Source organism: Anolis sagrei, chromosome 2 (assembly GCF_037176765.1).
Source record: "Anolis sagrei isolate rAnoSag1 chromosome 2, rAnoSag1.mat, whole genome shotgun sequence".
In the NCBI taxonomy this organism is placed as follows: domain Eukaryota; kingdom Metazoa; phylum Chordata; class Lepidosauria; order Squamata; family Dactyloidae; genus Anolis; species Anolis sagrei.
The window spans coordinates 24,647,077-24,673,508 of NC_090022.1; the positions used below are offsets into that span (position 1 = coordinate 24,647,077).

At 45.1% G+C, this 26,432-nt stretch overlaps 3 protein-coding genes across 3 annotated transcripts in view; 2 read left to right on the forward strand and 1 right to left on the reverse strand.

Moving 5' to 3' along the window:
• The window catches only part of LOC132765124 (uncharacterized), a 46,205-nt gene extending 25,265 nt beyond the window's left edge, over positions 1-20,940 (reverse strand). Inside the window, exons 1-10 of the mRNA XM_067464769.1 lie at positions 19,935-20,940; positions 18,365-18,460; positions 15,230-15,460; positions 14,438-14,460; positions 12,302-12,417; positions 11,501-11,620; positions 10,030-10,542; positions 5,831-5,973; positions 5,582-5,737; positions 5,246-5,454 (exon numbers count right to left, since the gene is read on the reverse strand). Coding sequence (XP_067320870.1) covers positions 5,246-5,454; positions 5,582-5,737; positions 5,831-5,973; positions 10,030-10,542; positions 11,501-11,620; positions 12,302-12,417; positions 14,438-14,460; positions 15,230-15,460; positions 18,365-18,460; positions 19,935-20,345 — 2,018 coding nt within the window. The 5' untranslated portion in view covers positions 20,346-20,940. The remainder of the gene's footprint in view (positions 1-5,245; positions 5,455-5,581; positions 5,738-5,830; positions 5,974-10,029; positions 10,543-11,500; positions 11,621-12,301; positions 12,418-14,437; positions 14,461-15,229; positions 15,461-18,364; positions 18,461-19,934) is intronic.
• LOC132765130 (zinc finger protein 774-like) lies at positions 870-7,951 on the forward strand. Its single transcript, XM_067463379.1, has 2 exons — positions 870-1,005; positions 5,037-7,951. Exons 1-2 carry the CDS (start codon positions 996-998, stop codon positions 6,152-6,154), a joined length of 1,128 nt encoding a protein of 375 aa, XP_067319480.1. The 5' UTR covers positions 870-995; the 3' UTR covers positions 6,155-7,951.
• A 4,680-nt stretch (positions 20,941-25,620) lies between the features above and the next one.
• Positions 25,621-26,432, forward strand: part of LOC132765641 (uncharacterized) — a 29,980-nt gene continuing 29,168 nt past the window's right edge. Inside the window, exon 1 of the mRNA XM_067464770.1 lies at positions 25,621-26,109. Within this exon, the coding sequence (XP_067320871.1) occupies positions 25,666-26,109 (444 nt within the window). The 5' untranslated portion in view covers positions 25,621-25,665. The remainder of the gene's footprint in view (positions 26,110-26,432) is intronic.

Genomic DNA, 26,432 nt, shown 5'->3' on the forward strand with positions numbered 1-26,432 from the left:
GACAATGCCTAGAGCAAACTTTTGTTGAGAGGTGATTATAATGCTTCTTGGCAGGGGGTTGGACTGGATGGCCCATGAGGTCTCTTCCAACTCTATGATTCTATAATATAATATAATATAATATAATATAATATAATATAATATAATATAAAGGCTGGGTTGTTGTAGGTTTTTTCGGGCTATATGGCCATGGTCTAGAGCAGTGGTTCTCAACCTGGGGTCCCCAGATGTTTTTAGCCTTCAACTCCCAGAAATCCTAACAGCTGGTAAACTGGCTGGGATTTCTGGGAGTTGGAGGCCAAAAACATCTGGGGACCCCAGGTTGAGAACCACTGGTCTAGAGGCATTCTCTCCTGACGTTTCGCCTGCATCTATGGCAAGCATTCTCAGAGGTAGTGAGGTGTGTTGGAACTAGGAAAAGGGGTTTATATATCTGTGGAATGACCAGGGTGGGACAAAGGACTCTTGTCTGCTGGAGCTCGGTGTGAATGTTTCAACTGACCACCTTGATTAGCATATAATGGCTTGCAATAATATAATAATATAATATAATAATATAATATAATATAATATAATATAATATAATATAATATAATATAATATAATATAATTCATCAAGAAAGTTGCTTGGAGAAGGTTAAAGGCCTTGCAAAACTACAACTCCCAAGATTCCATAGCATTGAGCCATGCCAAGTTAAAACGGTATCAAACCGCATCCATTCCATAGTGTGGATGCACCCTGAGTTGGCTCCAGTCACTGCTGATGGTTTCCAGCTAAGGCTAAGCCCAAACTGGAGCTGCAATTCCCAGATAGCCTCTCTCCATTGAGACTACATTTCCCATAGTGCTTAGAGAGAGGAGGAGGGGGCAACACAAATAGCCATAGGAAGGCATCCTGGCAGAGTCTGTCTATGAGATGGGAGGAGATTTAGCTCTAGGGTGAAAAGATAAATAGAGAGAGAGAGATAAACAAAAATAAATGCGCCTACAAAGCCATGGAGCCTGGTAAGTGCTGGAGATGGGGCTGGAGGAGGAGCTCTTTGCAAGCCATCGCTGAATATTTTTTGGAATATTTATAATTATTTTGCAATTTATTTATATTTAAGGACTGGAGGGTCTCATGGCTGGGATCTAGGTAGCAAGGGGGGAAATGCCAAAATACCTAGGGCATGGATCTACACTGTTATATAAACGCAGTTTGGAACTGCATTATATATCAGTGTGGATCCATCCTGGATTGCATTGATTAGTTATCCAATGATTGGGGACCAATAGTGTTTAGGATTTTGGATTTTGTTTTCCTTCTCCTGGATTCTGGGGAATTTTGCATATGTATCCTTCAGATTGCACAGTTACAGCAGTTAAGTACCACTTCAGTTGCCATGGCTACATTTTATGTAATTCTGGAACTGGAGGTTTGTTGTGATGCATCTACACGATGGGTAATCCACTTTATATCCGTGGATTGTTGTAGGTTTTTCAGGCTATATGGCCATGTTCAAGAAGCATTCTCTCCTGACGTTTCGCCTGCATCTATGGCAGGCCACTGCACTGTTATAGCAGTTTGATACCACTTCAGTTGCCATGGCTACGTATTATGTAATGCTGGGACTGGAGGTTTGTTGTGATGCATCTACACGATGAGTAATCCACTTTAAATCCGTGTGTTGTTGTAGGTTTTTCGGGCTATATGGCCATGTTCTAGAAGCATTCTCTCCTGACGTTTCGCCTGCATCTATGGCAAGCCACTGCACTGTTATACCAGTTTGATACTCCTTCAGTTGCCATGGCTACATTTTATGTAATGCTAGGACTGGAGGTTTGTTGTGATGCATCTACACGATGAGTAATCCACTTTAAATCCATGCGTTTTTGTAGGTTTTTCAGGCTATATGTCCATGTTCTAGAAGCATTCTCTCCTGACGTTTCGCCTGCATCTATGGCAGGCCACTGCACTGTTATAGCAGTTTGATACCACTTCAGTTGCCATGGCTACATTTTATGTAATGCTGGGACTGGAGGTTTGTTGTGATGCATCCACACTATAAGTAATCCACTTTAAAACCCGGCTCCTGCCTCCTGCAGAATTCTAAGGTTTGTAGTTTAGTGAGGCTGTTAAAGCCCCCTCCCAAAACTACAAACTCCAGAATTCTGCAGGAGGCAGGAACTGGATTTAAAGTGGATTCATTCTCTAGTGTGATGAGATCAACAGTTTGCCGCCACTTTTCATTGCCATGGCTCAGCATTATTCTGGGAGTTGTCCTTTTGGCGATTAATTGGTTGGCTACATAAAAGCAAAATTCCCATACCAGTTAAAGTGGTGTCAAACTGAATTAATTCTATAGTGCAGATGCATCCCTAGATAAACATCTCACCAGACTACAAATCAGAAAGCAAAGGTGGCTCTGTCTCAGCCAACCAAATGGAGGATTTCAGATTTAGGAGGGTATTCAGATAAGGGATGCTCAATCTCTGATTATGTAATAAAGCTATTGATAATGCAAGGAGTTTTCATTGTGTTGTCGAAGGCTTTCATGGCTGGAATCACTGGGCTGTTGTAGGTTTTTTCGGGCAATATGGCCATGTTCTAGAGGCATTCTCTCCTGACATTTCACCTGCATCTATGGCAAGCATCCTCAGAGGTTGTGAGGTCCTCATAACCTCTGAGGATGCTTGCCATAGATGCAGCCGAAACGTCAGGAGAGAATGCCTCTAGAACATGGCCATATAGCCCAAAAATACCTACAACAACCCAGTTTTTTTAATTGTTTACTTTTTCCTTTTGAAGTTCTTCTTGTCTTTCTAGCATATTTTTATTTATGCATGTTAGTTTCTTAATCATTTTATTGTACATACAGCCCACTCACTGTTATTGTGATTGTTCATTGCATTCTTATGTTTTGTGTTCATTGCTTATTGTATTTATCATGTTTTTGTATTTTACTGTGTTGTTGCTTGCGTTTAAGTTTTTATTTTATTGTATTTTACTGTATTGTAATTTCTGTTCGGGCTTGGCCTCATGTAAACCGCCCCGAGTCCCCATTGGGGGAGATGGTGGCAGGGTATAAATAAAGATGATGATGATTATTATTATTATTGAACACGCTGTCTCTATTCCTAATTTATCTAGCCCAGTGTTCCTCAACCTTCCTAATGCCGTGACCCCTTAATACGGTTCCTCCTGTTGTGGTGACCCCCAACCATAAAATTATTTTCTTTGCTACTTCATAACTGTAGTTTTGCTCCTGTTATGAATTGTGATGTAAATATCTGATATGCAGGATATATTTTCATTCATGGGATCAAATTTTGAACAAATACCCAATACGCCCAAATTTGAATATTGGTGAGGTTTGGGGGGGGGGTTGATTTTGTCATTTGGGAGTTGTAGTTCCTGGGGATTATGGTTCACTTACAATCATAGAGCTTTCCAAACTCCACCAATGATAGAATTGAACCAAATTTGGCATACAGAACTCCCATGACTGGGAGGGTTTGGTAGGTATTGACCTTGAGTTTTGGAGTTGTAGTTCACCTGCATCCAGAGAGCACTGTGGACTCAAACAATGATGGATCTGGACCAAACTTGGCACAGATATTCAATATGACCAAATGTGAACACTGGTGGTGTTTGGGGAAAACAGACCTTGACATTTGGGAGTTGTCATTACTGGGATTTATAGTTCACCCAGAATAAAAAGAGCATTCTGAATCCCACCAACGATAGAATTGGGCCAAACTTCCCACACAGAGCCCCCATGACCAACAGAAAGTACTGTGTTTTCTGGTGTCTTTGGCAACCCTTCTGACACCCACTCGGTTCACCACCCGCCCCGGGGTCCCGACCCTGAGGTTGAGAAAGGCTGATCTCGATATTATTCCCAGGCTGTTTGCTTGCAGTTTTGTATTCTGCATTTCTCATTTTAGCTGTGTTTTATGAAAAGCCATAACTGCACCTTTGTTTTACCTCTAGTTTAAAAAGCACTTTGATTCTCTGTTATAATCTCGTCTTGTTTGCCCGCTAACGAGCACAAATTAAAAGCAGGTCTGTTTAAATAAGACAATAAATAAATATACTGCATGTTACGAAAGACAATTTCCCCCTAAGCAACCATCCTGCTGAAATTAAAAGCTCTTCTTCAGCTGCTGATAGAAGACTAGCAGGAAGGCTGCCAGTCTAACCTCTCTTAGTCCCCATCTACACTGATTTAATGCAGTTTCAAACTGGTATTGAAGAAAGTGGTGTTGCTGTGCAGATGATTACATGGATAATCACATAGGATGGAGATTACATAAACCGCAAAGCACTGGTGCATATTAATGTCTGGGTTGCTGTGAGTTTTCTGGATTGTATGGCTATGTTCCAGAACCAATATATTTATTATTTATTTATTTAAACATTTATATTCCATCCTTCTCAACCCGAAGGTGACTCAGGGTGGAGAAAGACAAATATACAGCAAACATTCAATGCCAGAACATAAAATAAACAATATTCAATGCCAGAACATAAAATAAACTATAAATATATACAAGCACTAAAATCAGTTATATCTACTTTAAAATCAATTGTTTAAAAGCATCTCAAGAAAACCATATCAGATCTTATAGTTACAACTCTGGGACAAAAGCTATCTCTCAGTCTGTTTGTCCTTGTCTTTGTCACCCTTTACCATCTGCCAGATGGGAATAATTTTTAAAAAGAATATTCTGAGTGAGATGGATCCTTAAGAAACAATAAAAGTCTTCTCAAGGTCATAAATTAGTCCAGTGCCCCCTCCAAAATGTGGTATAAATGCCCCTGACACATTTGGGGCAGGGGTTATACTTACACATTCCGCGGAAATGGGACTAAAATGAGATTTGGAAGACCACAAAATTGGCTGAGGCAGCTCCATTCCACTTTGTCTACCTTGCCTAGATGACTTGAAGGCATGTGTGCTCTCATGCACACACACACATAATGTCGAAATCAGATGGGTTTCGACATATTGGAGCATGAATGAATGAATGATGACAGACTTTAATTTTTACAGGTGAAAACTGTATCAAGGAAGAAAACGAAGAGGACACTCCCGAGCCAATGGTTTCTACAACGGTGGATCCTGGAGAACTCCCTGAGATGCTGTTAGAGGAGAGCACCGACTCCTTGGATTCTGAGCACCCCAATGCTCCTCGAGGAGACTTGGAGGAACCTGGGGATGCCTTGGAGGAACCTGGGGAGAACGGTCCCTCGGGGATCTACCTGGAACACCGGCCGTTCAAGTGCGACATGTGCACCAAATCCTTCCGCCACAGCTCCAGCCTTTTGACGCACCGACGCCTCCACACAGGGGAGAAGCCGTACAAATGCACCGAATGCGGGAAGAGCTTCAACACCAGCTCGGCCCTCATTGTGCACCGCCGGACCCACACGGGGGAGAAGTCGTACGCCTGCTCGAACTGCGGGCGATGCTTCAGCGAAGGCTCAGTTTTGATCAAGCATTGGCGCATCCACACTGGGGAGAAACCCTACAAGTGCTCCTTCTGCAACCGGGGCTTCCGGCAGAGCTCTCAGTTGCGGGCCCACGAGCGGACCCACACGGGAGAGAAGCCCTACAAGTGCCGGGACTGCGGGAAGTGCTTCAGCACCAGCTCCAACCTCTCTGCCCACCAGCGGACCCATACGGGCGAGAAGCCCTATATCTGCACTGAGTGCGACCGCCGCTTCGGCCACAAGTCCCACCTCAGGTGCCACCTAAAGACCCACACGGAGAAGCTCCACACATGTCCTGACTGCCCAGCCAGCTTCCGCATGACCCAGCAGCTCCTGGTCCACCAGAAGTCTCACCAGGAGGACCGGCGTTATAAATGCCTCTTGTGCGGGAAGACCTTCAGCTACAGCTCGGCCCTCCTGGCCCACCAGCGGATGCACACAGGGGACCGGCCTTTCAAGTGCCTTGAGTGCGGACGGAGCTTCGTCCGCAACTCGGACTTGAACAAGCACCAGAGGATCCATACAGGGGAGAAGCCCTACGAATGCCCAGAGTGTGGAAAGAAGTTCAACCAGAACTCCCACCTGGCCAGCCACCGGAGAGTCCACTTTAAAGGGACCGACACAAATCCGGACACAGAAGAGGGTACTCCAGTTAAACAAGAAATAGAGTCAACCTGAGGTTACAGTACACAGAACTGCTGCTATTATATGTTATGAAAGTTGTACACAAACCCAGTATTCGGTACCAATGAGCACCAGGGATGGGGAACTGTGAGTCTGTTTTAAAATATGAGTAAACATGCAGAGAATTGCACAAAAGGACATTTTAAAAAAGAATGCATGTTACTGCAAAAACAAACTCTGCTCTGTAGAAATTTCAGTTTTGTGCCCTCTAATGCCTTATTCCAGGGATGGGTAAAGCATGACTTTTGGGTTCATGTGTCCCTCAAATATGCTTTGTTGTCCTCAGCACCTCCAAAATCCCCATATTGCCTTTTTCTGTCCCAAAAGAAAGAGAAAATGGAAAGACACTAGGCATAAAATTTTGCCTTATAAATAATCTGCCTCCTTTTAAGCAAAACAAGAAAAAACTACCCATTGTGGAGAAGTGGAAATGGTTTTTTTTCCCATGTGAGGAGCGACTTGAAAAACTGCAATTTGCTTCTGATGTGGGAGAATTGGCAAAGATGTTGCCCATGGGACACCTGGATGTTTGATGTTTTACCATCCTTGTGGGAGGCTTCTCTCATATCCCCACATGGGGAACTGGAGCTGACAGAGGGAGCACAACCCACTCTCCTTCGATTCGAACCACTGACCTGTTGGTCATCAGTCCTGCCGGCACAAGGGTTTAACCCTTTACACTCTACTAGAAATGGGTTTCCAGCCACTTTGGGATTTTTGCCTTGTTAAGTAATCTGTGACATTCCCAAAGAGTCCTGGAGCATAAAGTGGCCACTGAGCTGCCACATCTGCCTTATACAAACTTGCCTATAATTGTTTTGAATAGTTTTCATTTTCTTCAAGTCAAAGGCAAAAAGACATTCAAAAGCTTGAGGCAATGTCTTTGTGACAATGTGTTGTCAAAGTCTTTCATGGCCAGAATCACTGGTTTGCTGGGAGTTTTCTAGGCTGTATGGCCAAAGACAAGAGGTATCCTCTCATCTCTGCAGGAGTCTACCATATACCATGCAGCTGTGGACAAGTCTACATAGGGACCACCAAACACAGCATGGCCCAGACACGAATCAAGGAACATGAAAGGCACTGCAGACTACTTCAACCAGAGAAGTCAGCCATAGCAGAGCACCTGATGAACCAACCTGGACACAGCATATTATTTGGGAACACAAAAATGCTGGGCTACTCTAACATCCACCATGTCAGGCTACACAGAGAAACCACTGAAGTCCAGAAGCATATGAGCAATTTCAACAAAAAGGAGAAAACCATGAAAATGAACAAAATTTGCCTACCAATATTAAAAATTCTAGAATCAGAACAATAAATAAAGAAAAACTCTCCGAAAACAGGGGGATTTCAGACAGGAAAGAATCAGGGCCAGTTAACACCTTCCAACAAAGGATCCCCAGGCAGTAGGCAGCTGGGCTTTGATGCTACAAGGCTATTCAATGCTAATCAAGGCGGCCAATTACAACATTCACACTTGCCTCAAGTAGACAAGACTTCTTTCTCCCATTCCACAGATATATAAATCTCACTTGCCTCATTTCCAACAGAGCTCACAACCTCTGAGGATGCCTGCCATAGATGTGGGCAAAACGTCAGGAGATAATGCTTCTTGAACATGGCCATACAGCCCAGAAAACTCACAGCAACCCAGTCTTTGTGACAGTTAGAAATTCTAACTGGATTCTGAGATCTTGCCAGTCATTGCTTTCATGTGTAAAGACTATCTCTGCTTGCAGGATGGGAAAAACTTGATTTTTTAAATAAAAGAAATAGAACACTAAATTCCCAGGGTGCTGAAATTTGTGATCCATATAATTCGTCTTATTCAAGTGTGCAATGCACAGTTTTGAACCTTATATTTAAGACAGCATAGGCAGAGTGGTGATCTCAAAATAGCCATGCAAATTTCTGAGTCAAAGCAAAAACCCACTGTTTGTTTTTTTTATTTCAAAACCATTGCATAAAATAGTTTATCTAAAACTGATAAAATAAAGGGATCACAAAGTGGCTAGATAGTTTTAGACCAAAAACAGGCAACAGCGACCACATTGTAGTTTTAAACGATTCTTCCTCTGTTCATGAGCAGGGTATTATGGGCAAGCATACAGATGCAGAGTTGTCTGTTCTGCATTTCGCCAGGTTGTCTTTTGATCTGCCCACTCCACTTCTGAGTCTATTCAGGGACTTCCAAGTTTCCCATTCTTGGTTCGTCCCTGGAGGAAAACCTTTGTAGGGTGTGGGCATCCAATTGGGATTTCCTGGTTTAGCTGCACAGAAGGATATTCTTACTGTTGCTGGAGGAACATTAAGATGAGCGGTGGTTCTCATTAAGCTTTTCCTTGATTTGAGTCTACTGGGAGGAGGCTGATAGCCATGCAGTGGGTGGCTTTCTCAGTGTTCAGCCTTATTTCTCTCGCAATTGGCAGCAATTTCCCGTCGCACATCGGGGGGGGGGGGGCAATGTCAGCTAGCTTATAGAGCTGGCATGAGCAAACTTAAACTTTGGGGGCCACATGGCGGGCTGGAGTGGGTGGCCCGGGAAAGGGTGCCCCTTCCCCCCCCCCCCCTTCCTCTTCTCTTTCAAAGGCAGAAAGAAAAGGAAAGACTGGAAACGTTTGTATCCCTTGGTCAAGATGAGATGGTGGATGGGAGAGATAAAGTGTATCCATTAGACCCTGTATTGCCTACTCCTGATATATAACCTAGAATCCCAGAGCTGGAAGAGACCGCCAAGGGCCATCCAGTCCAACCTCCTGCCATGCAAGAAGGCACAATCAAAGCACTCCCAATAAACAGCCTCTGCAGAAAAGCCTCCAGACAAGGAGACTCCACCACACCCCGAGGGAGATGATGCCACTCTCCAACAGCTTGTACTCTCAGGAAGTTCTTCCAAATCTTTTCAGTTGAATTCCTTTCGCTGTCATTTGAAACCATTGTTCCTTTGTGCCCTGGTCTCTAGAGCAGCAAAAAGTCAGTTTTCCCCCTTCTCCTCAATCTTGAAACATGGTTCGGAAGGAAGGAAGGAAGGAAGGAAGGAAGGAAGGAAGGAAGGGTGGAAGGAAGGGTGGAAGGAAGGGTGGAAGGAAGGGTGGAAGGGAATGGAGATGGAAAGGAAGGGAGGGGAATGGAGGGGGAAAGACAAAAGTGAAGGAAGGAAGGAGGAAAGATGGAAGGGAGGAAGGACGAAAGGGGTGGAAGGAAAGGGAGGGAGGGAGGGAGGGAAGGAAGAAGGAAAGAGAGAAGGAAGAATGAAAGGGTGGAAGAGAAGGAAGGAAAAGAGGGAGGAAGGAAGGATAGGAAGGTGAGAGAGAAGAGAGCCTGAGAAGAGTCCAAGGGCCACATCTGTCCCTTGGGCCTGGATTTGCCCGTACCTGTTATAGAGTCTATCAACAGGTGTAGGTTTAAGACATCCTGTGGTTACATGTCTCACTTAGTGCTATATTCACGTGGGTAGATTTATGCCAGACTCAGCATACTCAGCAGTTGAGTAAGACAAGGCCAGGGCTGATGTTTTTATTAGTTTTGGGTCTGCGCCCCATGAACCCACTGTTGAACAAAGTATTTATTATGACCATCCAAAATACTATGCAAGTATACAAGCTTTTGAGTTTAATCCAATCTCTGCATAGATTGTCAAGAGTCAAGTTATGTGTAACAGCTGTATCTTTAATTCAGCCAAATCTCTTAGACAATGCAAATAATTTTGTGCCTTAGTAAAACAAATAAAAGGCTTGCAACCACCACACAGCTAGAGACATTAATTTTATGTAATGCAAGGGTGTCAAAGTAATTTTCAGCCTTTTTGTGCGTATGTTATTCAGCTTCATGGAAATTACCCTATGTATTGAGGATAAAGTCTCATTGGTAAAGTCTTAGCTCTGTCCCTGGCCAGACCCAGAGCCATGGAAAGAGTCGCTCTTGACTGAAAGCAGCAGGAGAGAAAACATAGATCAAAGTTGATGAATCGGCCTCGAAAAACGCCACCCGGTCCTCTTCATAGTCCAGAAAAATCCTAACCCTCCTGAGGCTGCTGAATGGGGTCAGGATGGTCACAGGACAGGTAAGAGCCTCGAGGCGGTCCCCACACTGTTGCAAAGCCCAGATCTGCTCTTCAGGGCTAGGGACAATCTCCCCTTTTCTCTTCACAGACTCTTTGGCAAAACCCACAGCCCAGTATCGCCCTTTTCCCACTTCCACCTCCCAGTAATGTCTTCCTGAGGTGAGTCCCTCGCAGCCCAGCACACAGGGGTAAGGGTCAAATCTTTCTGGGTTGTCAGGAAGGTCCTGCCAGATGTCTCCCAGTTTCACGCTCTTCTGATCGGCCGACAGAACGAGGAAGGGGTTTGCAGTATCTGGATCCAGAGTCACTTTCACTTGATGGGTAGAGAGAGTTCAAAAGAAAGTTACGTACATACGGAACAGAAGATGTGTTATCAAAGGTATCATGGCTGGAATCACTGGGTTGCTGTGAGTTTTCCAAGTTGTATGTCTCTGTTCCAGAGGGATTCCCTCCTGATGTTTCGCCCACATCTATGGCAGACATCCTCAGAGGTTGTGAGGCCTGTTGGAAACTAGGCAAGTGGAGTTTATATATCTGTGGAATGCCCAGGGTGGGAGAAAGAACTCTTGTGTGAATGTTGCAATTGGCCAACCTGATTAGCATTGAATATCCTTGCAGCTTCAAAGCTTGGCTGCTTCCTGCCTGGGGGAATTTTTCGTTGAGAGGTGCTAGCTACCAGAATAAAAAAACCCTCTATAATCAGGACAGTAAATAAAAAACAACACTCATAAAACAGGGTGATTCCAGACAGGAAACAATCAGGGCCAGCGAACACCTCCCAACAAAGGATTCCCCTAGGCAGGAAACAGCCAGGCTTTGAAGCTGTAAGGCTATTCAATGCCAATCAAAGTGATTAATTGCAACATTCACACTTGCAGACAAGAGTTCTTTCTCCCACCCTGGACCTTCCACAGATATATAACCCTCCCTTGCTTAGTTTCCAATATACCTCACAACCAGGGCCAGCGAACACCTCCCAACAAAGGATTCCCCCAGGCAGGAAGCAGCCAGGCTTTGAAGCTGTAAGGCTATTCAATGCTAATCAAAGTGATTAATTGCAATATTCACACTTGCAGACAAGAGTTCTTTCTTCCACCCTGGACCTTCCACAGATATATAACCCTCCATTGCTTAGTTTCCAATATATCTCACAACCTCTGAGGATACTTGCCACAGACGCCAGGAGAGAATACCTCTGGAACATGGCCATATAACCCAGAAAACTCATAGCAACCCAATTGCCTCTGTAATTGCCAGAACATATTACTAACCTTTTCTGCCCCTTTTTTTCACTTCAGTATACGGCAGCTTGAACAATTGTGTCCTGCCTTTTGGGAATTTCAGCTTTTCTTTCAGTAAAGATGTGCTTTCTAACTCAGTGGAGAGAAGACCTAGGAAAAAGAAATAAATGGGCCCCAGACAGTGGTGTGAATTATAAATGGTGTTGCCATGGAGTTGCCATGAAATAGCACAGACATACAGATAGATAGCTTGCAGTAACCGGAATATCTGGTATATGTTGTTGCTGCCTTCCCTTGCTCCTCATCCCTTTCTCCCCTAAATAAATATGCAAACTAAGGACCCTTCCACATAGCTCTATATCCCAGAATATCAAGGCAGAATATTCCACATATTCTGAGTGTGGACTCAGATAACCCAGTTCAAAACAGATATTGTGGGATTTTCTGCCTTGATATTCTGGAATAATAGGGCTGTGTGGAAGGCTCCAATAGCTCTTTGGCTGAAACCTTTAAATACCTTTATCTACACTGAAAATTCCAGAATTCCATATAACATTGCCATAGGAATTAAAGTGGAATATACGTAGTACTATAATAATGGAAAGAATCAGTCTTGGGGCAAGAGCATCCAAAGCATCTTTTTGTTTATTCCTAGAAGTCAGCTAAAGTGGAAAGACCCTCGCAACAAGGCTGAGAAATGGAAAACCTCTTGTAAGAAAGGAGTCCAAGCTTTAGCAGGGAAAATCGTTTTCTTGATCAATAAGAGAAACTACTGGAAAGTGTCTCTCAAAATCCCATAAACACATTCCCCTTATGTTAACTCCTTAATACCTTTGAAGTCTTTGAGCATCTTTTTTAGATGCCTGCTTTGTTCAGAAAAGCTCTTCAGTCTCATTTCCAGATCAGGAGAACGTTCCACCAAATGTTGGGGTCTCTGCTTATCACATCTGGAAGAGAGAAGAGGAATAAGGATCTTTTCCGCCAACAGACTGAGGATCCTCAAATATTTATTTATTTATTTATCGTGTCAGGAGCGAACTAAAGAGTTGTATTGCATTAAAAACAAACAAACAAAACACAAAGTTTGCAAGCTTGGTAGTTGATTAAATGTCCTTTAATCAGTAGCTGGCCACTTGGAGTGCCCTTGGTGTTACTATAAGAAGGTCCTCCATTGTGCATGTAGCAGGGCTCAAATTGCATTGCAGCAAGTGGTCAGTGGTTTGCTCTTCTCCACACTCGCATGTCGTGGATTCCTCTTTGTAGCCCCATTTCTTAAGGTTGGCTCTGCATCTCGTGGTGCCAGAGCGCGGTCTGTTCAGCGCCTTCCATGTGTGCCCAGGAGGGAGTCTCTCATTTGGTATCAGCCATTGATTGAGGTTCTGGGTTTGAGCCTGCCACTTTTGGACTCTCGCTTGCTGGGGTGTTCCAGTGAGTGTCTCTATAGATCTTAGAAAACTATTTCTTGATTTAAGTCGCTGACATGCTGGCTGATACCCAAACAGGGGGTGGGCCGGAGATGTCACTGCCTTAGTCCTTTCACTATTGACTGCTACTTCCCAGAGGATATCAGGTGGTGCAATACCGGCTAAACAGTGTAATTTCTCCAGTGGTGTAGGGCGCAGACACCCCGTGATAATGCGGCATGTCTCATTAAGAGGCACATGCACTGTTTTAGCGTGGTGAGATGTGTTCCACACTGGGCATGCATACTCAGCAGCAGAGTAGCATAGCGCAAGGGCAGATGTCTTCAATGTGTCTGGTTGTGATCCCTAGATTGTGCCAGTCAGCTTTCGTATGATGTTGTTTCTAGCACCCACTTTTTGTTTGATGTTCAGGCAGTGCTTCTTGTAGGTCAGAGCATGGTCCATGGTAACTCTCAGGTATTTGGGTGTGCTGCAATGCTCCAGTGGGATTCCTTCCCAGGTAATCCTCAAAGCTCAGGATGCTTGTCTGTTCTTAAGGTGAAAAGCACATGTCTGTGTTTTAGATGGATTAGGGATCAGCCGGTTTTCCCTGTAATAGGCAGTAAGAGCACCTAGAATTTTGGAGAGCTTCTGTTCAACCACCTCAAAGCTCCCTGTTTGAGCAGTGATGGCACGATTGTTGTTGTTGTTGTTGTTGTTGACGATGCTAACAACAACAACAATAGAATCTAGGTTCTTGTGGGTTTTTTCAGGCTATAGAGCCATGTTCTAGAGGCATTTCTCCTGACGTTTCGCCTGCATCTATGGCAAGCATCCTCAGAGGTTGAGAAGGTCTGTTGGAAGTAGGAAAAATGGGTTTATATATCTGTGGAATGGCTGGGGTGGGGCAAGGAGCTCTTCCCTGCTGCAGTTAAGTGTGAACAAAATCTGGCTACCAGTATTAAAAAACTCTAAAATTATAACAGCTAAACAACAGAGAGGAAAAAACCAGGCACAGATTAACACCTCCCAGCAACAGATTTTCCCAGACTCAGGCAGGCCTTCAAATGCTAATGAAGGTGATCAGCCAAACATTCACACCTAACTGCAGCAGGGAAGAGCTCCTTGCCCCACCCCAGCCATTCCACAGATATATAAACCCATTTTTCCTACTTCCAACAGACCTTCTCAACCTCTGAGGATGCTTGCCATAGATGCAGGCGAAACGTCAGGAGAAATGCCTCTAGAACATGGCTCTATAGCCTGAAAAAACCCACAAGAACCTAGTGATTCCAGCCATGAAAGCCTTCGACAATACAATAATAGAATCATTGTCTTGAAAGCGACCCAAGGAGCCATTGATCGTACTGTATGCTGCAATTAGATTCTCAGATACAGGCTGGAATAGATATATTTTTGATGAAAAATAAATGTAAGCCTGAAATGTTTTAGGAAGAGTAATGTCTCTTGCATCAGTGGGAACATGAAGATGAAAAAAGTGTTTAACTGATTATTTTGCTGTGTAGACCATTCAAAAACAGAGGGAAATGGAGGGCTCACATACCTGCTGCTGATGTTGTTAAGATCCTATAGACAGAAGAGAGAATGGGACATGAGAATGACAATAATTCAAAAATATTAACTTTTCTAAAATTAAGCTTTGAGTTTTACTCCGTAATACAGGTTGAAAATCTAAAATGTTTGGGACCAGCAATATTTTGAATTTTGAAGGTTTTTTGGATTTGGAATACCTGTATTTGCAATATGGGCATAATGAGATATCTTGGAGATGGGACCCAGACAGAAACACAAAACATAACTTATAGACATATCCTGAAGGTGTTTTTGTGTGTGTGTGTCAGGAGGGACTTCAGAAACTGCAAGTCGCTTCTGGTGTGAGAGAATTGGCTGCCTGCAAGGACGTTGCCCATAGGACACCCAGATGTTTTAATGTTTTACCATCCTTATGGGAGGCTTCTTTCATGTCCCTGTGTGGGGAGCTGGAGCTGACAAAAGGAGCTCAACCCGCTCTCCCCGGATTTGAACCGCTGACCTCTTTGGTCAGCAGTCCTGCTGGCACAAGAGTTTAGCCCACTGCACCACTGGGGGCTCCTAATCCTGAACATAATTACTTGTAAAAAAATCTTGAAGGTAATTTTATAAAGTATTTGTAATAATTTTGTGCATGAAACAAAGTCTGGGTACAATCGGAAAAGGGAGTTACTATCTCAGCTACTCATACAGACAATCTTATTTTCTGCAGGCTAAACATATTTAAAAAATAATATTTTCCCCATGCTCTGGTTTAGCTGTGATAACATTTATGCCCCAGAGGAAATGACTTATGTTTACTGACCTGGAGGAATTCATCCATTGGCTGCCTGTTCTTCTCTTCCATCTCATATATGAGGCCACTAAGGTTGGAAATCTCCTCCGAGAGCCTGGAAAGGATGGTATTCCTTTTCATTTTCACATCCTTCTCTAGTTGCTCTAGCCGGGCCAGTAAGAGGTCTTCTTGGTCCTCTAGAAACTGGTGGAGCTGCTCAAATTCATACATTATCTTCTTTCCTTCAAATTCTAATTTTTCCTGTAATTGGCAGATTAAGAAGAGGGGATTATGCAGGACAACAGAGATCAAAAACCCCTTTGAGTTAATTTCAGATATAACAACATATACAAGGTTATGAAAAGGGAGCATGGAGCAATAACATTAGAACTGTAATTCTGTTTTATTTCAATGGTACAAAGCCCAGCTGAAGTATAGTTGTGGATGCACCCTGTTGCTGAAAGGTAAAACTGAGTGAATACTAACTTTATATGTCCAAATGCTGTGACTTAAGAAGAAAGACAGACATAATATAAAAACAGAGCTTGTAGCAAGTTATCCCCAGACATGACTTTATGATGGGCTTTAGAAGAACTGGTAAATCACCGGCAATGATAAGAGGTACAAACTGAAATGCTGTCAGTTCGAAGCCCTGGTTCGGCATGAGCTCCTGACTGTCAGCCCAGCTCACTATTTACCTAAGCAGTTTGAAAACAGCTTGAGTTGTAAGTAGAGAAATTAGGTACAGCTAAAAAAAGCAAGCAAGGGAGGTATTTTACAACACCATAAAGAAAAAGATCAGAAAATGCCTGGTGACCAAACAGAAGGAAGAAGTCCTGACAGCTCTTCGTCATATAGGTTGGAGCAACAGAACCTCCCTGTGGCTGGATTCGAGCACAACCACCAAGGCGCAAAAAAAAGCTGGACGTCAACACAACATACCTCCTTTCTGTTCTATATGTCTCTGTCTTTTCTGTCCAAAAATGGCATTGAATGTTTGATGTGTATATGTACTGTGATCCACCCTGAGACCCTTTGAGGAATATAAATAAAGTGTTATTATTATATATATGACTTCCATTTTTTTATATAAATAAATCTGTTTTCATATTGGTGCTTTAACCTGCCATTTAAAGCAAAAGGCAAGGAATAATCATTGGTATGACACTCTGTTGTTTGAAAGGCAGACTGCCTGGCTGGCATAGCTTTGTGTTTGCTTTTATTTACTGTCAAGTCACCTTCTATTTATGGTGATCCCACAAATGATCATGATACCAAAGATCATAAACTATCCTTCTAAGTTCTTGCAAATGCAGGGCTGTGGCTTCCTTGACTGAATCAGTCCATCTGTCATACAGTTCCTTATTGATTATGGCCTTCCATTTTATTAGGTATTAGCTTGGGTACCCGCCGTTGCCCAGGTTATTTGAAAAAGCACACCATCATCCCCACACCCCTCAGGGACATTCTCATGGGAAACTACACTTTGAGCAGGGATCTCCTGGTCATTCTCTGCATCAATACCACTGACCAAACCATTGCCATCTTGAAACTCATCTTGCAACTCATTGACATCACTCCCCACATCCAAAGCACCCTGGTCCTGGAATCACAGGCTGAGCTCCAACATCAATTGGGTGGTGGGTGGTGGGTGATATTTTGTTTGTGGAAGACACTGGCTGGGCTCTTGTACATGTTACTTACAGCAAAGTACAGAGGAACACATCTAAAGCTTAGTGGCAGTATCACACCCACTTTGCATGACATTTACAGTGACATGTAAATAAAATAACCTTCCCGATGTCTGACTGCCACCCAAGGTGTCATGCCCATATGAGCAAACACAGAAAGCTAAGCAAGAGCAGAATCTCTGGGTGCATCTTCACTGCAGAAATAATGCAGTTTGATGTCAGCTTCACTCCCATGGCTCAATGTTCTGGAATCTTAGGATTTGTAATTAAGTGAAGCAGCAGCAATCTTTGGCAAAGAAGAAGAAGAAGAGGAAGAAGAAGAGGAGGAGGAGGAGGAAGAAGAAGAAGAGGAAGAAGAAGAGGAAGAAGAAGAAGAAGAGGAAGAAGAAGAGGAAGAAGAGGAAGAGGAGGAGGAGGAGGAAGAGGAGGAGGAGGAGGAGGAGGAGGAAGCCACCATTAGAACAAATGCCATCAAAGCCAGAATTGAAAATTCAACCACAGATCCCAAGTGCAGACTCTGCAAGGAAGCAGATGAAACAATAGATCACATCCTCAGCTGCTGCAAGAAGATCGCGCAAACAGGCTACAAGCAGAGGCATAACACCGTTGCTCAGATGATTCATTGGAACTTGTGCCACAAATAACATCTGCTTGCGACAAAGAACTGGTGGGATCACAAGCCAGAAAACATTACAGAGAATGAACACGTCAAGCTACTCTGGGACTTCCGGATTCAGACAGACAGAGTTTTGGAGCACAACATTCCTGACCTCACAATCGTGTTAAAAAACAAAGTATGGATTGTCAATGTTGCAATCCCAGGGGACAGCAGGATTGAATAGAAACAACTGGAAAAGCTGACACGATATGAGGATTTAAAGATCGAACTGCAAAGACTCTGGCACAAATCAGTCAAGGTGGTCAAGTGTGATTGGCATGCTGGGTGCAGTGCCTAAAGACCTTGGCCTGCACTTAAACACAATCAGCGCTGACAAGATTACCATCTGCCAGCTGCAAAAGGCCACCCTACTGGAATCTACACACATTATTTGCATGTTTTTGAACTGCTAGGTTAGCAGGAGCTAGGGCTAACAGCAGGAGCTCACCCTGACCAGCGGCTTCAAACTGCCAAACTTTAGATCAGCAGATTAACGGCTGAACCCATTGCGCCACCACAGCAAAAGACCTTGTGAAAACTACAGTCCCTATGATTCCATAGTATTGTGCCATGTCACAAAAGTGGTATCCAACTACAGTAATTCTACAGTGTAGATGGACCCTCTGTTTCTCTAAAGTCATTGGTGATACCCAACCAATAAAGTCCCTATTATTGGGTATTTGGGGGCCAAGGTGGGGTGAGGTGGGGGGACGGCGACTGGCCATTGATTTTTTGCCCACCAAGAAAGAATAGGCTTAAAAACCCATTAGATTCTGTTAAATATGTAAAGGTATTAATTAAAAACTGCAGACTTACTAATGATTTCCAGCTTCTTTTCTCTTCGGCCACTTTTAATGCGAGGAATTTGTCTCTCTTTTGCTTCCAACTTTTCAACTCCTTTTGAAATTCTTCCTTTTGAACAGAGAAATGATTGAACTGTAGTTTAGCGCATTTGTGTGGAGAGGTAGGAGAAAATTAATTGTACTGGAGGATCTAAAAATGCCAGGAGAAGTATGTTGTCCTGGAATCTTTAGGTCCTCCAGCACAAACCTATGGTCAGTTTCCAAGGCATAGAGCTGTGGTGCAAAATCTGTTTCCTATAGAGAATGTGTTAATCAAATCCTGCGAATAAACAAATAAGCAAAAATTAAACCCATAATATTGGTGACCTGACTGTACTTCAGTTGGATTGCTGTGAGTTTTCCGGGCTGTATGGCCATATTCCAGAAGCATTCTGTCCTGATGTTTTGCCGACATCTATGGCAGGCATCCTCAGAAGTTGTGAGGTCTGTTGGAAACTAGGCAAGTGAAGTTTATATACAGTATCTGTGGAATGTCCAGGGTTGGAGAAAAAACTCTTGTCTGCTTGAAGCAAATATGAATGTTGCAATTGGCCACCTTGATTCGCATTTAACGGTCCTGCAGCTTCAAAGCCTGGATGCTTCCTGCCTGGGGGATCCTTTGTTGGGAGGTGTTAGCTGGCCCTGATTAATTCTTGTCTGGAATTCCCCCATTCTTTGAATGTTGCTTCAGTTCCAATTGTTTGCTGATTAAGGCTGTTTCTGCAGAAATATTGCAATTTGACACCATATTAACAGCCACAACTCAATGCTATGGATTTCTGAGATTTGCAATTGGGTCAAGGTCTATTTTCCCCAAACTTCATCAGTGTTCACATTTGAGCATATTGAATATTTGTTCCAAGTTTGGTCCAGATCTGTCATTGTTTGAGTCTACAATGCTCTCTGGGTGTAGGTGAACTACAACTCCAAAACTCAACGTTAATGCCCACCAAACCTTTCCAGTATTTTCTGTTAGTCATGGGAATTCTGTGTGCCAAGTCTGGTTCTATTCCATCGTTGGTGGAGTTCAGAATGCTCTTTGATTGTAGGCAAACTATAAATCCTAGCAACTACAACTATAACAAAATCAATCTCCCCACAACCCCACCAGTATTAAATCTGGGCATATCGGGTATTTGTGCCAAATTTGGTCCAGTGAATGAAAATACATCCTGAATATAAGATATTTACATTATGATTCATAATAGTAGCAAAATTACAGTTATGAAGTAGCAACTAAAATAATGCTATGGTTGGGGGTCCCCACAACATGAAGAATGTATTAAGGGGTTGTAGCATTAGGAAGGTTGAGAAACACTGATCTACACTGTAGAATTAATGCGGTTTGACACCACTTCTACTGCCCTGGTTCAATGTTACAGAATCCTGGGATTTGTAGTTTGATGTGGCAGCAGCAGAGAAGGCATACAGAACTGCAACTCCCATTATTCCGTAGCACTGAGCCATGGTAGCTGGAGTGGGGTCAAACTGTATTAATACTACAGTACGGACACTAACACGTTCAATGTTGCCAAAGAAGTTACCTTGTACTCCCGAGCAGCCTCTTCTATAGGGATCGCAGTGTGATGCCGGTGCTCCTTGGACAGTTGGCACACCAGGCAGATGGGCACTTTGTCATCTTTGCAGAAGATCTTCAGGAGCTCCAGGTGGCTCTCACATACCCTCCTGCCGTCTTCTTGCCCATCCAGATTCAAGCATTTGATTATCTCTACCATTTTTGCCAGGTGATGGTTTTCAGTGGGGTTCCTTCGCGGGCTGCTTTCCCCACAAAATGGGCAAGAGACATTGTCCCCCAGTTCCCCCCAGCACTGAGCCAGGCAGGCTTGGCAGAAATTGTGCCCACAATGTATGGCCACCGGGTCTTTGAAGTACTGCAAACAGAGAGAGCAGGAGGCTTCTTTGCTCAGCTGTTCTATAAGCAGGCTTGTGTCCATTTTTCCTTCTTCTGAGGAAGCTGAAGCTGACTTTCGCTTTCCTCTTTCCGACTGGACTTGTTTTGACTCATTCCTTCTCTCTCCTCCCTCCCATTGGCAGCAAGCTTTGTTTTGGAGACAACAGATTCCTCTAAGGAGGAAGTTGGCCTGAATTTAAATCAAAGTTCACTTATAGCATAAATTAAGTCCAGCATTTGAACTTGAATAAGCAGCTGATTACTTTAACTGTCCTGGATCAATGCTATGGAGTTCTCAGAGATGTAGTTTTACAAGGTCTTTAGTTTACCCAGGAGTGCACCAAACTACAGCTCCCAGGATTCCATAACACTGAGCCATTGCCTTTGAAGTGGTCTCAAACTAAATTAATTCTACAGGGGACATCTGTTGCTACTAAGAGTTTGCAACATACTTTTCCTAAGTTTTGGAAAGGATCAGGGCTGTTTCTGTTGCAGCTGACACAATTAATTGATTAGTTAATTGAGTGTACTGTTATCTCATGTATATAGTAAGCCACTGTGTGTTTTGTTTTTTGAGCATTGTGTTCTACAAGAAAGGAGATTCCATCTGAACATGAGGAAGAACTTCCTGACTGTGAGAGCCGTTCAGCAGTGGAACTTTCTGCACCGGAGTGTGGTGGAGGCTCCTTCTTTGGAAGCTTTTAAACAGGCTGGATGGCCATCTGTCAGGGTGATTTGAATGCAATATTCCTGTTTCTTGGCAAGGGGTTGGACTGGATGGCCCATGAAGTCTCTTCCAACTCTATGATTCTAAAGCTTTGCTTGAGAGCTCATTCTGAGCTGAAAAGCCTTTGTTTGGTGCAGTTCTGCAAGCATCCTGAAGATAAAGATTGTTAACAGCAAGACAAGGTCACTCTACGGACAACTGAGTAAGGAGACTGTATATTGTTTTTGTTACAAGTCTGCATATCGCCGTTGGATGAGGAAAACTCACCGAAGATATTGTTTATGTTATGTTTTGGTGAGAGCAATTCTTCTGTCTTGTTTTGTATGCAGTGAATACAACTTCATTTCTTTTCTACTTAAAGCAAAAGACCCGTGTGTTTTCTTTTATGAGTTACTTTATCACCCTTAGACTTACAAGGGCTAGAGTCATTCTGCGGGCTACTTATGCTAAACGCTGACAACATGCACCCAAAGTTTGCTTATATGCAGAATTGAAGGACATAATCTGATGCAAGTCAGACCATTAAAATCAGGCATGAGCAAACATGTGACCTCCAGATGTTTTGGGCTTCAACTCCCACCATTCCTAACAGTCTTGGGCTCCTTCCTTTCCCCCTCAGCCGCTTAAGCTTGGGCCCTCCAGATGTTTTGGGCTTCAACTCCCACCATTCCTAACAGCCTCAGGCTCCTTTCCTTTTCCCCCTCAGGAAAGGGCCTGAGGCTGTTAGGAATGGTGGGAGTTGGAGTCCAAAACATCTGGAGGGCCAAATCTTCATGTGTGTCATTAGCTATTTTGCTTGACTTATTTGCCTTGAGGGCTTGGAGAAAGTTGGGACATAAATGACAGCATTGTTTGGAAGGGATGGCTAAAGAACATGTAAAACAACATGTCACATGACTCCACAGCATTGAGTCACAGCAGGGAAAGTGTTGGAAATCAACATGAACACTACAGTGTAGAATGACACATCCTTAGTGTGGGGAGAAAATCCGCAGCTTTTTTTTAAATTCTAGTACACAGAGAAGTTACTTTTTCCCCCTTCATCAGGGGGAGCACTGTAGCTCAATCCTCTCTGCTCCCTGACCATCCAGTTGCAAAGGAGTGGTGGGTAGAAAAGGAAGGATGGGAGACATAAGAAGAGAGAGATGGGAGGGAGGGAGAAAAACAGGAGGGAAGAATAAAGGAAGGAAAGTGGGAAGAAAGCAAAGAAGGAGGGAGAAAGAAGGGAGGGAGGGAGGTGGGAAGGAAATAAGGAAGCAAAGGAGGGAGAAGGAGGGAGAAAGAGGGAAGAAAGGAAAAAAGAAGGAAGGATGGAAGGAAGGTAGAAAAAGAGAAAGAGAGAAGGAAGGTGGGCAGAAAAGTAAAGAAAGGAGACAGATAGATAAAAAGAGAGAGATGGGAGGTAAGGAGAAAGACAGTAGGGAGGGAAGAAAAAAGGAAGGAAGGTGATAAGAAAGAAAACAAAGAAGACGGGAGGGAGAAAGAAAGTAAAGGAAGGTGGCAAGGAAGAAAGCAAAGAAGGGCGGGAGAAAGAAAGGAGGGAAGGAAGGAAAAAAGGAGGGAGAAAGGAAGAATAGAAGGAAGTAGGAAACAAAAAGGGAGAGAAAGATGATGGGCTGAAAAGAAAGGAAGGGAGACAGATAAAAAGAGATGGAAGGGAGAGAGGCGGGGGAAGAAAGAAGGTAAGAAAGGAAGGATAAAGGGAGGAAGAGCTGGAATTAATAAAACAGAGAAGAAGGGAGGGAGAAAAGGAGGGAAGGAAAAAAGAGGGAGAAAGGAAGAGTGGGAAAGAAGCAGTAAAGAGGAAAGAGAGAGGAGGAAGGAAGGTGAGAAGGAAGAAAACAGAGCAAGAGAAGGAGGGAGAAAGGAAGGGGGAAGGGTAGGAAAAAAGTGAATGGAGGTTAGAAAGGAAGAAGAGAGGGAAGGAAGCAGGAATGAGAGGAGGGAGGGGGAAGGAAGAAAGCAAGAAAGGAAGGAAGGGGGGAGGGTGGAAGGGAAAGAGAATAATAATAACAACAATAATAAAACTTTATTTATATGCCGCCCTATCTCCCTAAAGGGACTCCGGGTGGTTTCCAACAAAAAAGGGCAAACATACAATTCCAGAAGGAAGGAAGCAGGAAAGGAGGAGGGAAGAGAAGGAAGGAAGCAGTAAAGAGAGGAGGGAGGGAGAAAGGAAGGAAAGGGAGGAGGAGGAGATGGCAGGGAGGGAGGAAGAAAAGAAGGAAAAGGGAGAAGGGAGGGGGAAAAAGAGGGGGAATGGAAGGAGAGAGAGGAGGAAGCAGGAAAGAGGGTAGAAGGGAAGTGAGGAGGAAACAGCAGCGAGAAGAGGGAGACCTGGGAGGAAGAGAGAGACAGAGGGAGGGAGGGAGGAAGAAGGGATGGAAGGAAAAAAAGGAGTGGGGGTGAAAGAAAGCAGAGAAGGAAGGAATTAGGAAAGAATGGAGGGATAGAGGGAAGGAAGGAACCAGGAAAGAGGAGGGTGGGAGAAGGAAAGGGAGGATGAGATGACAGAGAGGAGGAAGAAAGGAAGGAAAAAGGAGAAGGCAAGGAAGAAAGGAAGGAGAAGGGAAGGAGAGAGGAAAGGAAATAGGGAAAGAGGGTGGGAAGGGAAAGGAGGAGGAGAGGACAGAGAGGTGGTAGGGAGGGAGGGAAGTAGGAAGGAAGGAAGGAAAGAAGAAAAAAGAGGAGAGGAAAAAGGAGGGAGAAGGAAAAGAGAAGGAAACAGGGAGGGAAGGGAAAGGAGAAGGAGGAGAAGATAAGAGGAAGGGAGGGAGGGAAGAGAAAGGAAGAGAAGACAGCGAGGAAGGAGGGAGGGGAGAAAGGAAGGAGATGGAAAGGAGAGAGGAAAGGAAACATCGGGAGAGGGAGGGAAGGGAAAGGAGGAAGAGGAAAGGATAGAGAGGAGGGAGGGTGGGAAGTAAAAGGAATAGGAAGAGAGGATAGAGAAGAGGTAGGAAGAAAGTCAAAGTGAGGGGAGAAAGGAGGAAGACGAGAAGGAAAGAGGGAAGGAAAGAGGGAGAGAGTGAGGAAAGGGAGAGGAGGAGGAGAAGATAGGAGAGAGGGAGGGAAGGGAAAGAAGAAGAGAGGACAAAGGAGGGAGGGAGGCGAAGGGAGAGGAAAAAGGAGGGAGACGGGAAGGAGAGAAGGGAAGGAAACAGAGAGAGAGGGAGGAAAGGGAAAGGAGGAAGAGAAGAAGAGGAGGGAGGGAAGGGAAAGGAAAGCAAGAGGAAGAAAAGGTAGAGAGGAGGGAGGAAGGGGAGAAAGGGAGAAGAGAAGGAGAGAGGGAAGGAAACGGAGAGAGAGAGAGGGAAGGGGGGGGGAGGAGGAGGAGGAGGAGATAGAGAGGAGGGAAGGGAAAGGAGAAGGGAGGATAGAGAAGAGGAAGGAAGGAAGGCAAAGGGAGAGGAGAAAGGAAGGAGACGAGAAGGAGAGAAGGGAAGGAAACAGGGAGAGAGGGAGGGAAGGGAAAGGAGGAAGAGAAGAAGAGGAGGGAGGGAAGGGAAAGGAAAGGAAAGGAAGAGGAAGAAAAGGTAGAGAGGAGGGAGGAAGGGAGGAAGGGGAGAAAGGGAGAAGAGAAGGAGAGAGGGAAGGAAACAGGGAGAGAGAGAGGGAAGGGGGGGAGGAGGAGGAGGAGGAGATAGGAGGGAAGGGAAAGGAGAAGGGAGGATAGAGAAGAGGAAGGAAGGAAGGCAAAGGGAGAGGAGAAAGGAAGGAGACGAGAAGGAGAGAAGGGAAGGAAACAGGGAGAGAGGGAGGGAAGGGAAAGGAGGAAGAGAAGAAGAGGAGGGAGGGAAGGGAAAGGAAAGGAAAGGAAGAGGAAGAAAAGGTAGAGAGGAGGGAGGAAGGGAGGAAGGGGAGAAAGGGAGAAGAGAAGGAGAGAGGGAAGGAAACAGGGAGAGAGAGAGGGAAGGGGGGGAGGAGGAGGAGGAGGAGATAGGAGGGAAGGGAAAGGAGAAGGGAGGATAGAGAAGAGGAAGGAAGGAAGGCAAAGGGAGAGGAGAAAGGAAGGAGACGAGAAGGAGAGAAGGGAAGGAAACAGGGAGAGAGGGAGGGAAGGGAAAGGAGGAAGAGGAGGGAGTGAGGGAGGGGAAAGGAAGAGGAAGGGAGGATAGAGAGGAGGGAGGAAGGAAGGGGAGAAAGGGAGAAGAGAAGGAGAGAGAGAAGGAAAGGGAGAGAGAGGGAAGGTAAAGGAGGAGAAGATAGGAGGGAAGGGAAAGGAGAAGAGGATACAGAGGAGGGAGGAAGGAAGGCAAAGGGAGAGGAGAAAGGAGGGAGACGGGAAGGAGAGAAGGGAAGGAAACAGGGAGAGGAAGGGAGGATAGAGAGGAGGAAGGAAGGAAGGGGAGAAAAGGAGAAGAGAAGGAGAGAGGGAAGGAAACAGGGAGAGAGGGAGGGAAGGAAAAGGAGGAAGAGGAGGAGAGGAGGGAAGGGAAAGGAAGAGGAAGAGAGGATAGAGAGGAGGAAGGAAGGAAGGGGAGAAAGGGCGAAGAGACGAAGAGAGGGAAGGAAACAGGGAGAGAGGGAGGGAAGGGAAAGGAGGAGGAGAGAAAAGAGGAAGGGAGGGAGGAAACAGAGAGGGAAGGAGAAGGAGAGGGCAGAGAGAAGGGAGGGGAGAGGGCGGAGTCCGGCGGCCATGGAGGACCCGATGGAGAGCCTGCAGAAGGAGGCCACTTGCTCCATCTGCCTGGAGTACTTCCGCGAGCCGGTCTCCATCCCGTGCGGGCACAGCTTCTGCCGGAGCTGCATCGCCCAGTGCTGGAAGGAGCGCAGCCTCAGTTTCCCGTGCCCGCAGTGCCGGGAGGTGGCCCTGCAGAGGAACTTCAGGCCCAACCGGGAGCTGGGCAACGTGGTGGAGATCACCAAGCGGCTCGGCCTCCACGCCTTGGACGCGGCCGCGGGCGGGGAGGGCGCCGGGCGGAGGGAGCGGGAGGGCGGCCGCCTGTGCGAGAGGCACCGGGAGGCGCTGAAGCTCTTCTGCGGGGAGGAGGAGCAGCTCATCTGCTGCATCTGCAGGGAGTCCCGCGCCCACCGCACCCACGCCGTCTTCCCCGCCGAGGAGGCCTCCCAGGACTATAAGGTCCGCCAGGCAGGGCACTGCACCTCCCAGCATCCTTCCACAAGCCCTCCAAAGCAGGCCAGGGCCAACTTGGGCCCTCCAGGTGTTTTGGACTCCAACTCCCACCATTCCTAACAGCCTCAGGCCCCTTCCTTTTCCCCCTCCGCCGCTACGGCGGAGGGGGAAAAGGAAGGGGCCTGAGGCTGTTAGGAATGGTGGGAGTTGGAGTCCAAAACACCTGGAGGGCCCAAGTTGGCCCAGACCTATCCTAGAGCCAAACCCTAGCAGATAACAAGGGCCCACTCTATACTGAGAGTGAAAATATTGTATTGTTGATGGCTTTC